General features: G+C 45.2%; 1 protein-coding gene and 1 long non-coding RNA gene across 7 annotated transcripts in view; one reads left to right on the forward strand and one right to left on the reverse strand.

Moving 5' to 3' along the window:
• Positions 1-14,549, reverse strand: part of CS (citrate synthase) — a 32,183-nt gene that overhangs the window by 1,815 nt on the left and 15,819 nt on the right. For all 6 annotated transcript variants that reach the window (XM_002711075.5, XM_089308514.1, XM_070052405.2 and 3 more), the window contains exons 2-10: positions 13,409-13,459; positions 12,573-12,680; positions 11,826-11,891; positions 10,649-10,780; positions 10,250-10,438; positions 1,634-1,833; positions 961-1,090; positions 728-829; positions 14-223 (exon numbers count right to left, since the gene is read on the reverse strand). In XM_002711075.5, the coding sequence (XP_002711121.1) occupies positions 14-223; positions 728-829; positions 961-1,090; positions 1,634-1,833; positions 10,250-10,438; positions 10,649-10,780; positions 11,826-11,891; positions 12,573-12,680; positions 13,409-13,459 (1,188 nt within the window). The remainder of the gene's footprint in view (positions 1-13; positions 224-727; positions 830-960; positions 1,091-1,633; positions 1,834-10,249; positions 10,439-10,648; positions 10,781-11,825; positions 11,892-12,572; positions 12,681-13,408; positions 13,460-14,549) is intronic.
• Positions 1,090-1,740, forward strand: LOC149123491 (uncharacterized). The gene is made up of 2 exons (XR_016216804.1): positions 1,090-1,395; positions 1,577-1,740. It is a non-coding gene; the product is annotated as an uncharacterized LOC149123491 (long non-coding RNA).

Here is a 14,549-nt window from a genome sequence, read left to right on the forward strand (position 1 = left end):
AGGGCGGACTCACCTGGAGCAGCACGCCGCTGTGAGCATCTACATTGGGCCAAGGATTCTTGGCCTTCCCCTGTTCTAAGAGGATGTTGGGCACAATCTTGTACAGCTGAGCAACCAGCTTAAACAGGGGATCATCAGGCAGATGTTTCAGGGCAAACTCTCTCTGGCAGGTGTATCGTGGATCTGTCTTCCTTAGCACTGCATGGCCATAGCCCGGGACAACCTATGAAGGGTGACCCCCCGCCAAAAAAAACAAAAAACAAAAAACAAAAAAACACAGTTGGCATTCTTAGGTAGAAATTCTTTTTAAAAATAACTAAAAAAAATTTTTTTTTAAATTTTAAAGGCAGAAAGTCAGAGACAGATGGAGAGAGAACTTCCATCCACCTGTTCACTCCCCAAATGCCTGCAACAGCTAAGGCAGGGCCAGGCAAAATCCAGGGGCCCAGAACTCTGGGTGTCCCATGTGGGTGGCAGGGACCAAGTACTTAAGCCATCATCTGCTACTTCCCAGGGTACATATTAGCAGGAAGCTGGATGGAAACAGAGTAGCTGGGACCCAAACCAGGCCCTCCCATATGGAATGTCTGCGCCCCAAGGAAAATTTTTAAAAAAATTCTTCAGGTTAGACATATTTAGGGAACTCTTTTGTTCTTTTCTTCTTAATTCTTCCAAACTGCAGCACTTGTGTCCTGGCTTCTTTCCTAGTTGTTCAGCATCTGCTTACCCGTCCTGAGTTGAGTGTATTCCAGATATAGTCTCGTAACTTCTCATCTGACACATCTTTGCCAACTTCCTTCTGCAGTTGTGTAAGCCAGACAAGCACTTCCTATGGGTAAGGTTGGTTGGGGGAGAGGGGAGAGAAAGAATGTTAATACTTACGCCAAAGGACAATGCCAAGATCAGAAACAAAGCATGAGGCTAAGAAAAACATGGAGAAGAGAAAAGTAATAGTCTTACCTGATTTGCCAGTCCATGTAGAGGCCCTGCCAGGCCATTCATGGCTGCCGCAAAGGACAGGTAAGGGTCTGAAAGGGCACTGCCTACCAAGTGGCTAGTATGGGCACTTACATTGCCACCCTCATGGTCACTATGGGTGAGAAGGGAAGCCAAAGGGAGAAAGAAAAGGCAAATTATTGAAACACTACTTGGCTGTTCTCTTGTCACATACTAGCCTAGTTATGGGCTCACATACTATGAGCCTACAGCCAGCCAGTTATACCTAAGCTCTTGAAAAAGACATCTTAATCTTATTATCAGCTTTTATTAACTAATCCACACTTGGAGAGGGTACTAGTTGATTATGCCTGTGTGCCCAATTCTCTAATTCCAACCCCAGCTTTAACAGAAATGGCCAGAAGGGGGAGCTCTTGGAAAGGCAAAAGACCACTTAAGGTGAGTAGTTAAGACCTGTCTCCCTGCATCGTCCTGCACCCCCGCCACCCACAGCTCCCTCCTTCTCTCGGTTGTTTATGGTGATTTCCCTAGGCCTCCTCCTGACCTTTCTTACCAGATCCTTTCCTTGCCTCATATCATCCCTTATGTCATGTTTCTGTCTCCTTGCTGCTGACCACAGATTCCCAGAAGATGAGAACATTAAGGACTGTGATTATGGTTGCTGGGTCTAGCTCACCTGTGGATGGTGAGGTACAAGCGCATCAACTCAGTGAACTGAGCATCAGTATAACCTAACATGTTGGTGAAATTGTGGGACCAGTCCAGTTTGGAGTCAATGGCTCCAATACTGCTTCCTTCCCGGTAGAGATTTCGGTAGATCTTTGCGGCAACACAAGGTAGCTTTGCAATCAGATTCATAGAGTCTTCATAAATCAACTGATGGGAGAAAAGGAAGATGGAGAAAAAGAGGGTTTATCAGCAAAGAACTGCATGAGGATACTCACTGTTCATCCTCCAGGTACTGCACTGTTTGGATAGAAAACACCATTCCCAATTCTTACCACCCTACAAAGGATGTGTAATGACCACCAATTTACATATGAGGAAATTGAGGCTCATAGTATTTTGTTAAATGCCGAGGTCAAGTTTGAACCCTGATATGTAGAATCGTGATGTTTCCCACCATTCCATGACTTTGCACTCACTCAATGTACTGAGACACCAGATTTCAATGTAAGATCCCTGTTTTTTACAAATGATGACACTGGGGCCTGGCCAGGTTAAATGACTTGCATAAGGTCACCCACATAGCTTCAACAATTAACTTATGACAAATCAATGGAGAAATAAAAATTTTCAATTTGTAGCATATAGATGTTTTGAATGTATACATTATGGAGTTGCTAAGTCAAGCTAAATAATACATCCATTCCCTTACATATTTTTGTGTGTGTGGTGGTAATATTTCAAATCTATTCTCTAGCAATTTTCAAGTCACCGTGTATACACTAGATCTCTTGAGCTTACTCTTCCTGATGGCCATTCACTACTTTGCCCCCTTAGCTCCCAAATTATTTGAGAAAATCCCAGGCAACATCTATTTTACTATCTGAATACTAAAGTGTGCATCTATAAAACAATTCTCAAAATCAGAAAACCATCACCCCATCTAACATATTTTGACAAACTCAATGTTATTAAATTCCAGCTTCCCTGACTTGTAACGTTCTCCCAACCTCCATTAGTTTGAAGCAAGACTGAAATACGATCCACAGGTTGCCATTATCTGAACCTTCTCGGAAGTTTCCTTTTTTGTCGTTTCCTTTGCAATTTGTGGAAAATTAGGTTATTTGTTCTGTAGAATTTCATGGTTTATATTTTGTTAATTGTATACCTTTGATGTCATGTAAAATATTCCTCTGCCAACTAGTTTCTTTATAAACTGACAATTAGATCTAGAAGGCTGGAGTCAGTGCTGTGACACAGCAGGTTAAAGCCCTGGCATCCCATGTGGGCGCCGGTTCTAGTCCCAGCTGTTCCTCTTCAGATCCAGCTCTCTGCTATGGCCTGGGAAAGCAGAAGATGGCCCAAGTTCTTGGGCCCTGCACCCACATGGGAGACCCAGAAGAAGCTCCTGGCTCCTGGCTTCAGATCGGCACAGCTCCAGCCGTTTCGGCCATCTGGGGAGTGAACCAGCGGATGGAAGACCTTTGTCTCTACCTTTCTTTGTAACTCTGTCTTTAAAATAAAAAAATAAAAAAATAAAACAAAAAAAATCTAAAAGGCTGAGTAGATTAGGCAGATCTAAGGTTGGGCAGATTAGGTACAATGAAAAAAACTTTTCACAAATTCATTTTTGTTTTACTTGAAAGGCAGAGACAGAAAGACAAACGAAATTGTTCTATTCACTGGTTCACTCCTCAAATACCCACAATAGCTGGGACTGGGCTAGGTTGAAGCCAGGAGCCTGAAACTCAATATAGATTTCCCAAGTACCTGAACCTGGAATTAGAAGCAGAGTCAGGACTTCAATCCAGGCTCTCCAACTTAGGGTACAAGAAAGAGTCCTGAATAGCATCATTTTTTAGTTTTGTTTTTTAAAGATTTATATATATTTATTTGAAAGAGTTACAGAGGGCCCAGCGCTGTGGCACAGTGGGTTAGAGCCCTAGCATGCAGCGCCAGCATCCCATATGGGTGCTGGTTTGAGTTCCAGCTGTTCCACTTCCGATCCAGCCCCCTGCTAATGTGCCTGGAAAGGCAGTGGAGAATGGCTCAAGCCCTTGGGCCCTACACCCTTGTGAGAGACCCAGAAGAGGCCCCAGGCTCCTGGCTTTGGATCAGCTCAGTTCTGGCCATTGTGGCCATTTGGGGCATGAACCAGCGGATGGAAGACACACTTTCTCTCTCTACCTCTCTCTGTATTTATTTCTAATAGATAAAATAAATCTTAAAAACAAAAAAGTAGGGTCGGCGCCGCAGCTCACTAGGCTAATCCTCCGCCTTGCGGCGCTGGCACACCGGGTTCTAGTCCCGGTCGGGGCGCTGGATTCTGTCCTGGTTGCCCCTCTTCCAGGCCAGCTCTCTTCTGTGGCCCGGGAGTGCAGTGGAGGATGGCCCAAGTGCTTGGGCCCTGCACCCCATGGGAGACCAGGATAAGTACCTGGCTCCTGCCATCGGATCAGCGCGGTGCGCCGGCCGCGGCGGCCATTGGAGGGTGAATCAACGGCAAAGGAAGACCTTTCTGTCTCTCTCACTGTTCACTCTGTAAAAAAAAAAAAAAAAAAAAAAAAAGCATATATATATAAAAAAGAGAAAGAAACAGTTACAGAAAGAGTGATCTTCCAACTGCTTCCTTTCCTGCAATAGCCAGGAACAGGACAGGCTGAAGCCAAGAGCCTGAAACTCTATCCACGTCTCCCAATGGGTACAGGGGCCCAAGTACTCTGGTCATCCTCCACTGTGTTCCCAGGTACATTAGTAAGGAGCTGGATCTCAAGTGTAGCAGCCAGGACTTGAACTGGTGCTCATATGGGATGCTGCCATCACAGGCGGTGGCTTAACCTGGTGCATCACAATGCTCGCTCCCTGAGTTTTTCTTGCCCCCCCCCCTTTTTTTTTTAAAGATTTATTTATTTGAAAGGCAGAATTACAGAAGGAGGGGGAGAGGGAGGAGGAGGGAGAGAAGTCTTCCAGCCACTGGTTCACTCCCCAAATGGCCACAACAGCCAGAGCTGGGCTGATCCGAAGCTAGGAACCAGGTGCTTCTCCTGGTCTCCCGTGCGGGTGCAGGGGCCCAAGCACTTGGGCCATCCTTCACTGCCTTCCCAGGCTACCAGCAGGGAGCTGGATGGGCGGTGGAACAGCTAGAACTCAACCAAGTGGCCATGAGATGCCGGCGCCACAGGTGGTGGTTTTACTTTACACCATGGTGTTAGCCCCTGAGCAATATCTTAACTGCTGTGCCAGATGTCTATGCTACACAAAGTTTTTTTTTTTTAATTAATTAATTTATTTGAAAGGCAGAGTTGCAGAGAGGCAGAGAGAGAGAGAGAGGTCTGTAATTCCCTGGTTCACTCCCTAAATGGTTACAACAGCCGAAACTGGGCCGATCTGAAGCCAGGAGCCTAGAGCTTCTCCTGGGTCTCCTACGCGGGTGCAGGGGCCCAAGGACTTGGGCCATCTTCTACTGCTTTCCCAGGCCATAGCAGAGAGCTGGATCAGAACTGGAGCAGCCAGGACTCAAACCGGCGCCCATATGGGATCCCGACACTGCAGGTCGCAGCTTTAACCCGCTGCACCACAGTGCTGGCCCCCGAGACTCCCTTCTGATTCCAGATTGCTGCTAATGAGCCCCAGAGGCAGCAAGTGGTGGCTCAAGTACTTGGGTACCTGTTACCCACATGGAAGAACCTGACTGAGTTTTTGGCTCCAGCCTTGGCCTGGTCCAGCCCTGGCTATTGCGGGCATTTAGGGAGTGAACCGGCAGATGGAAGGCCTCTCTGCTTTTCAAAATGGATAAAATACATTTTTTATGAGTTTCATTTGAAAAATAAAATGAAAAACAGACCTAGAAGCTGGCTAATAAACTCTCTGAACTCAAGTGATTACATTATTTGTCTGAAATCATCGGGGCCAGCGCTATGGCATAGAGGGTAGGGCCACCACCTGCAATGCCAGCATCCCATAATGGGCACTGGTTCAAGATCCAGCTACTCCACTTCCAATCCACTCTCTGCTCTGGCCTGGGAAAGCAGTGGAGGATAGTCCAAGTCCTTGGGCCCCTGCACCCACAAGGAAGACCCGGAAGAAGCTCCTGGCTCCTGGCTGGCGCCGTGGCTCAATAGGCTAATCCTCCACCTGAAGCACCTGCACCCTGGGTTCTAGTCCCAGTCGGGGCGCCAGATTCTGTCCCAGTTGCTCCTCTTCAGTCCAGCTCTCTGCTGTGGCCTGGGACTGCAGTGGAGGATGGCCCAAGTGCTTGGGCCCTGCACCCACATGGGAGACCAAGAGAAGTACCTGGCTCCTGGTTTCGGATCAGTGCGGTACACCGGCCGCGGTGGCCATTGGAGGGTGAACCAACGGAAAAGGAAGACCTTTCTCTCTGTCTCTCTCACTGTCCACTCTGTTAAAAAAAAAAAAAAAAAAGAGGTTCCTGGCTTCAGATTGGCACAGCTCCGGCTATTGCAGCCATCTGGAGAGTGAGCCAAGAGATGGAAGACCTCTAACTCTTTCAAATAAATAATTAAATCTGTAAATAAAGTCATGGAAACTGTTATGGAACATGTAATTCTACTTAAATAGTTTGTAACTAAATTAACCAACAACTGAACTAGCCAGTCTGACCTTTGAGAAAAATGTAAGATGTGGCAGCAAAGACTGTCAAGCTCAACTACAGCAGCTGCTGGGGGTGTGCAGCATCCCGAATCAGAGTACCGGTGCTGGCTGGCTGCTTCACTTCCGATACAGCTTCCTGTTCATGTGCCTGGGAAGGCAGAAGATGGCCCAAAGATGTGGGTCCTACCACCTGTGTGGGACACCAGATGACAGTCCTGGCTCTTGATCTGGCCTGGTCCAGTCCTGGTTGTTGCGGCCATTCTGGGAGTGAACCAGATGGATCTCTCTCCCCCGCTCAAATAGGTAAATAAATAAATAAATCTTTTCCAAAAAGCACCTATTGGTGATAGTTTTTGTACACTGTGAACTTTATTAGACAAATTTCCTGAGGGTGACAAGTATGAGGGTACTTCAAAAAGCTCATGGAAAATTGAGTTAAAAGATAAGCTTATTTTGGTAGAAAAAACATTTGAAATTCATGCAAAATGAGGGATATTCAAACACTTCACAGAGAATGACATTAACATGAAGAAAGTACACATGGATTTCAAACATTTTTTGTGCAAAAATAAACATCTTTCCTCCCTTCCCTCCATTTTCAGAAAATAAAAAACTCATTTGTTTCTGGATCCTACTCCTGACAGGTATTGGGCAGGCTAGATCAGAATGCAGCCCACTGGCATCTAGAATCTAGAGTTGCCTGAGTTGTCATACACCCAATATGTAAGACTTCTCAAGGCTTACATGAAGACTGTGATGTGCCCTAATATATCAGTATAGTTTGCAAATACTCTTCATAAGTTTGGCAAATCTCGATAGTCATTCTTGGGTAACATCACAGAGATGATGGTAAGGCAAGCAATGGCTATACAACGACATGGAGGCAACAGCAAGCAGCAGAGTTCAAAATTCATTTTCAAAATTCAGTAGAGGCGGTGTTAAGTATGTAGCATGTTTGGATGCTTGGCAATATCTTATAGGCATCTATTATAAAGTGTGAAGGAGCTGCTTTCTCCACTTTGAGGCAGTCAAGATGAATGAAATTGTAAGTAGTAACTTAGTGGTAACTCTGTGGTCAATTTCTAAAAGTTGTACAGTAGACTTGTTGGCCTTGATTTAACTTTTTTTGGTTAAAGATTTATTTTTTATTTGAAAGGCAGAGTTCCAGAGAGAGGAAGAGAGACAAAGATCTTCCGTCTGCTGGTTCACTCCCCAAATGGCCACAACAGCTAGGACTGGGCCAGGCCAAAGCAAGGGTCTCCCACATGGATGCTGGGGGCCAGGTACTTGGGCCATCTTCCACTGCTTCCCCAGGTGTACCAGTAAGGAGCTAGATTGGAAGTGGAGCAGCCAGGTCTCGAACTGGTGCCCACATGGGCAGAGGCTTAATCTGCTACGCCACAACAACTGTCCAGATGTAGCCCTTTCTTATGGTGACCACACAGATAATAATTACTTGAATTACCTGAAGAGCAATAAAATAAGAAAATGAGAAAATATATCCAGATTATGTGACCTTCTTAAGGACTTACAAATGCTTTGTGGTTATGGATATAGTCTGCAGCATTCCTATACCCTCATGCCAGCCAGATTCAGTATCAATTTCAAACCCAATATTACTCTCTCCTTTAATGGTAAATACAATTCTCCATACACAGCTGGCATTGAATAAATATTGACCAACCAAATGAAGCAGCATTTACCCAGGCCCAAGAGGGTTTCATCAGACCAGTGTATCATGCCAGTCTGTGTCTTGCATCACAACGAACTCTTTAGGGCCTTGGAGTTGGTTGGCATCGCCTAGTCAAAAAAATTTAGTGTACCTGTTTTTATAAAAAGGCATTTTACTGTTCCTATATTACCTGTGTCCAAATAAGAAACAAAAGAAAATCAATGTGCCCCTATAAACCTAGACAATTTGTACTATACCTAGTGCTTATGAATATATGGGATATTGAAGAAAATGAAAGGAATTATGTATACAATATGCATTAGGATGACCCACAGCCTTCTCATACCCCAACCACACAGCTCAAACTCTTAAGGTTACATTTCATTTTCAGAAAATAAAAAACTCATCTGTTTCTGGATCCTACTCCTGAGAGGTATTGGGCAGGCTAGATCAGAATGGAGCTCATTGGCATTTGTCTTCCTAGAATCTAGAGTTGCCTGAGTTGTCATACACCCAATATGTAAGACTTCTAAAGGTTTACCTTATTTAAAGAAGGGCATGGGGGCAGGGTGGCAGCCAGTAGGTACTTTGTCTAGTGGTTAAGAAATCTGCATCTCATGTCAGAGTACCGAGGTTCAGTACCTGGCTCTGGCTCCAGACTCCAGCTTTCTGCTAATGCAGACCCTGGGAGGCAGCAGTTAATGGTTCAAGTAATTGGGTTCTTCCATTCATGTGGAAGATCTGGATTGAGCTCCCAGCTTTGGCCCAGCCCAGACCCAGTCATAGCAGGCATGTGGGGAGTGAACCAGCAGATGGGAGCTCTATCTCAAAAAAAAAAAAAAAAAAAAAAAAAAGGCAATTTAAAAAAAAAAAACCCAGAACATGTACTAGAATGATTCTTCAGAATCTTAGGAGGGGCTGGCGCTGTGGTGTAAAGCTGCTACCTATAGGGCCAGCATCCCATATGGGCGCCAATTCGAGTCCCGGCTGCTCCACTTCTGATCCAGCTCTCTGCTATGGCCTGGGAAAGCAGGAGAAGATGGCCCAAGTCCTTGGGAGACCCAGAGAAGCTCCTGGCTTCAGATCAACACAGCACTGGCAGTTGTGCCCATCTGGGGAATGAACCAGCAGACAGAAGATCTCTCTTTCTCTCTCTCTGCCTCTTTGTAACTCTGCCTTTCAAATAAATAAATCTTTTTTTTTTTTTTTAAAGAATCTTAGGAATTGGGAATAGGAATAAAGCTTACATTCAGGGGCTGGTGCTGTGGAGTACCGGGAAAGCCTCCGCCTGCAGTGCCAGCATCCCATTTGGGTGCCAGTTTGAGACCCAGCTGCTTCACTTCCGATTCAGCTGTCTGTTATGGCCTGGGAAAGCAGTAGAAGACGGCCCAAGTGCTTGGGCCCCTGCATCCAGTGGGAGACTTGGAAGCAGCTCCTTACTTCTGGCTTTGGATTAGCCCAGCTCTGGCCATTGTAGCCATTTGAGAAGTGAGCCAGCAGACGGAAGACCTCTCTCTCTGCCTCTGCCTCTCTGTAACTCTGCCTTTCAATAAATAAATAAATCTTAAAAAAAAAATCATATTCCCTCTTCCATCTCCCACTAAACTTGTCAGTCTCAGGCCTACCTTAGCATGGTGACTGATCTTTTGGAAAGAAAAAAAAATTACATTTATCCTTTCCATTGGTCTGTGAAATCTTCCTTAGGAACCCTCCAGTTAGATTATGCCCTAGTCAATGTTCCAACAGCTCTGCGTACACATCACTATTACAGTAAGATTATGGAACAGAGGGAACTGCTATGCGGCATAGTAGGCTAAGCCTCTACCTTCGGTGCCAGCATCCAATATGGGTGCTGGTTTGTGTCCCGGCTGTTCCTCTTCTGATCCAGTTCTCTGCCTATGGCCTGGGAAAGCAGTGGAAGATGACCCAAGTTCTTGAACACCTGCAACCACTTGGGAGACCTGGAAGAAGCTCCTGGCTTTGGATCAGCCCAGCTTCAGCTCTCTGGGTGAGTGAACCAGTGGATGGAAGACCTTTCTCTCTGTCTTTCCCTCTCTGTAACTCTACCACTCAAATAAAATCTTAAAAAAAAAAAAAAAAAAGATTACGGTTTAGAAGTTTTCTTTTACACGTGTATCATCCTAACTAAACTACTAGCCACGGTGACACAGCCATGCTCTATCTTTGCAGTCACAGCAGCTGACACAAAGCAAGCCCACAATGAGTATTTGTTAAGTTTCTAGCGGCAATCAGAGAAGTGATTTTCCTAAAGACTCTACGTTCCTTCTTCCATCTTCACACTCAAGTCCTTTGAATCCTCATCACTCCACTCAAATTTCTTACCTCCCAGTACTTGGCTCGGTTGATACCCTCTGCATATGCTCGGGCAAAGGTACTTTCACTGTTGAGTGCTGTAATGGCTGCACTGAGCTGAGACATAGGGTGTAGGTTGGTGGGAAAGTTGTCCAGCATGGTGACCACATGAGAAGGCAGGGCTGCCCTCTTTGCCCACTCTTTTGAAAGCCAAGAAACCTGCGGAAAGGGACACTGTGCTCAGAACACTAGCAAGGAAAAGGAGAAAAATAAAACAGTGACATATGAATAAAAGAAAGAGTTCAACACAGTCCACAACTTCACTGATTCCTTCCCCTCACAGCACATCTATAGCCAGATTAGGATTAGGTATCTGAGATTAGAGAAAAGCAAAGGAGAATGAGAAGGGCTTAAATCCAACTGCTTTACCTGTTCCTCTGTTGGGATCTGTCCAGTTACCAGCAGCCAAAATAAGCCCTCAGGCAGAGGTTCTTCCCCACCCTTAGCCTTGGGCAGCAGCTTCTGGCATTCAGGGATACTATGACCTCGGAAACGAATGCCCTTGAAGGAGAAGAGTAAAAGTTACAACTCTTAAGTTTGTTCGCCTGGAAATTATTGAGTAGCCTCATTTATTTGACATTTTAACCAGTTAGAAAAGAACTTTTAAAGCTTAAATCTTCACATTACTTACTTCTACCTTTGTATTTTTGTTTTCATTAGTTGATGTATTAAAAATGTAAACTAGGAGCCAGCATTGTGGAACAGTAGGTTAAGCTGCTGCCTGTGATGCCACGATCTCACATGAGCGTGGGTTCGAGTTCCAGAGGCTTCACTCCCTATCCAGCACCCCATTAATGTGCCGAGGAAAGCAGTGGAAGATGGCCCAGCTACATGGCAAACCTGGATGGAGTTCCAGGCTCCTGGCTTTGGCCTGGCCTAGCCCTAGCCACTGCAGCCATTTGCGGAATAAAACAGCAGATGGAAGATCTCTGTCTTTCCCCCTCTCAAATAAAATAATAAATCTTGCTGGCGCCATGGCTCAATAGGCTAATCCTCCGCCTGTGGCACCGGCACCCCGGGTTCTAGTCCCAGTTGGGGCACCAGATTCTGTCCCGGCTGCCTCTCTTCCAGGCCAGCTCTCTGCTGTGGCCTGGGAGTGCGGTGGAGGATGGCCCAAGTGCTTGGGCCCTGCACCCCATGGGAGACCAGGATAAGCACCTGGCTCCTGCCTTCGGATCAGTGCGGTGCGCCGGCCGCAGTGCACCAGCTGCAGTGCACCGGCTGCGGCGGCCATTGGAGGGGGAGGGTGAACCAACGGCAAAGGAAGATCTTTCTCCCTTTCTCTCTCACTATCCACTCTGCCTGTCAAAAAAAAAAAAAAAAAAAAAAAATCATAAATCTTACTAAAAAAACCACACATACAAACCAACAACAACAACAAAAAACTCCTCTACCTTCCAAAATATCAAAGAAGGTGCTGTGTTCTGTTCTCTTAGCATCACTGGTCCAATCCATGGTGTACATGGTTACTTTCACTACCTGGTTGGTATGGTTAGTGAACTCAATGATTAAATGATTATCAATGATTGACATGACAGTGTCTTACCTCATCAGGATCAAGAACTGATGTTTCATATACCAGTCCCTTCATGCCTCTCATGCCACCATACATCTAAAACAACAAAAATAAAAAACACACAAAAGATGTGACCACAAGTCAGATGATTTAGGATGTAGCTTGCTTCATGAGATTTGGGATGGGAAATGGATTTTCTGACTTTCAAGACTTCATTTGGGGTAGGAATATTTCTGAGGAGTTAACTTACCAAAGAACTGAATTTTGCAATGAAGACTGCTAACACTGGAAATGAAATTTTTAAGTTGAAAAAAAAAATCACGATTTTTCTATAATGCTTCTACCTCTATTTGCTTTCTTTTCTTACTGTATTTTTTTTTTTCTCCTGTGACTCTTAATACCTCTACCCCATCTCCATCTTAACCAACCAAAGTAAACAGAATGAAATCTATTACAGGGGAAGGGAACAGAGACCAACAGCTAACAACTGCTGAAGAACCATCATCTGAGCTACTCCGACTATTAAGGCTGGGGAAAAGTCATCTTAAAGCTGGTCAAAAGGGCCAGCAAGGGCTATAGTTTAATTATGACTGGTATTATCACCAATGCAAAGAAGTGTGTAGGAATACAAATTGAATTTATCCTTTCCATTAGTGAATGAAACCATTAAGTTTGTAGAAAAGAGCAATCTAATTTTTAAGGACATCATAAATCACAACATTTCCTTGAAGCATATTACAGAACTACTTTTATTGGCCAGGACCCCACAATTCTTACCATGTCCACAGTGATTTGGCCCACCACTGTCTTGCCATGTTGCTGCCTGAAGGTCTTAATTCTGGCCTGCTCCTTAGGGATCAGGTCAGCCAACACATCTTTCAAATTCTAAAAGGAAAACAAAAAGTTCATTAGATTTCCTGCATAGCAGATGTGTGAAGAATTTAGCTCCCTCTATCTGCCAGGGAAGTCTGGTCAACTACTCTGTAAAGGTAAGCGTTAGAGAAGGAATGAGAAGTTACTGTTTAATGGGTATAGAGCTTGAGTTTAGGGAGATGGAAAAGTTCTGGGGAGGCATAGTGGTAATGGCTGCACAATAATGTGAATGAGGTTATTGCCAATGAGCTATACCCTTAAAACCATTAAAAAGGGGGTCAGCATTGTGGCACAGACAATTAAACAGTCCCTTTCAACACTGGCATCCCATTATGGAGTGCTGTTTGAGTATTAGCTACTCCACTTCTGATTCAACTCCTTGTTAATGCACCTGGGAAAGCAGATAACAGCCCAAGTGTTTGGGTCCCTACTACTCATGTGGGAGACCAGAATGGAGTTCCTGGCTCCTGGCTCAGCCTGCCCAGCCCTGGACATTGTGGTCACCTGGGGAATGAATCAGTGGATGGAAGCTCCATCTTTCCCGTTCTGTTCCTCTGCCTTTCAAATAAACAGACTTATTTCTCTATCTGCCTCTCTGTAACACTCAGCCTTTAAAATAAATAAATAAATCTTTCTAGGAGATATTCAGGGTAATAATGAGAGGCCAGGTGTCTGTCAAACTTTCTGTCCCAGGGTCATGCCGCCCTAATAATTCTCAAGTCTTCTTTTTAAAATCTTACCGTGGAAGAAGCACTAGCATGTCGGGCAGCAAGAACAAGACAGGATGAATTCTGCAAAGAAAAAACAAAATCTTATGTAGTTTACCCCTCGCTCTTTGTATTAACAAGGAGTTATGGCAACTCAGCTTCTTTCTCTCCACCTTAGTCTACTAGGACAGTTTGACATAAAAAAGCTAAAGACAGCAGCAGGTTTAACTTTGTTTCTTGTACCTGCAGCTTCACTAGCCTTCCCTGAAAACAAATGATTTTCCATCTTCTGGGTTCCAGAGCAGGTGTCCATCCCGATCTAATAGTTCTAATCAGTACCAAGGAGAACAACTGAGGAAACTGGCCAATCATGCGACACTGCGGGCGAATCACTCCAGTACCTAGCCTTCTGACAGCACTCCACCCCCCAGTCTAGGAACAGCCTACAGGCAGAAGGCAGTCTTTCACAACAGTACTGCTAAGTTTCCTAGAAAAAGCACACAGAAGACAGTGTATCTACAAAGAAACCGGCAGCAGCAGCAATAAAACTGGAAAATTTTCTAAAACACTGCAAAAGAAATTAAGTTAGAGTCATGTGTGTGTTGGGGGAGGGGATTGAGAAAAAAAAAGAGATGGAATAAGGACATTTTCAGATAAACAAAAATGAAGAGTTTTATCACCTATACACTAGTACTGAAGGAATTTTAAAATCTGAGAAACCGAGCCGGTGCCGTGGCTCAATAGGCTAATCCTCCACCTTGCGGCGCCGGCACACTGGGTTCTAGTCCCGGTCCGGGCGCCGGATTCTGTCCTGGTTGCCCCTCTTCCAGGCCAGCTCTCTGCTATGGCCAGGGAGTGCAGTGGAGGATGGCCCAGGTGCTTGGGCCCTGCACCCCATGGGAGACCAGGAAAAGCACCTGGATCCTGGCTCCTGCCATCGGATCAGCGCGGTGCGCCGGCTGCAGCGGCGGCCATTGGAGGGTGAACCAACGGCAAAGGAAGACCTTTCTCTCTCTGTCTCTCTCTCTCACTGTCCACTCTGCCTGTCAAAAATTTAAAAAAAAAAAAAAAATCTGAGAAACCAAGTGTGTGCGCACGTACAGGGAGATAATAAGAGTGCTCCTGTTCACTGATTTACTCCCACAGATGCGCACATCAGCCAGGGCCAAATAAG

This window comes from Oryctolagus cuniculus, chromosome 11, assembly GCF_051225735.1.
Source record: "Oryctolagus cuniculus isolate XC-2025 breed Fujian yellow rabbit chromosome 11, ASM5122573v1, whole genome shotgun sequence".
Taxonomy (NCBI): domain Eukaryota; kingdom Metazoa; phylum Chordata; class Mammalia; order Lagomorpha; family Leporidae; genus Oryctolagus; species Oryctolagus cuniculus.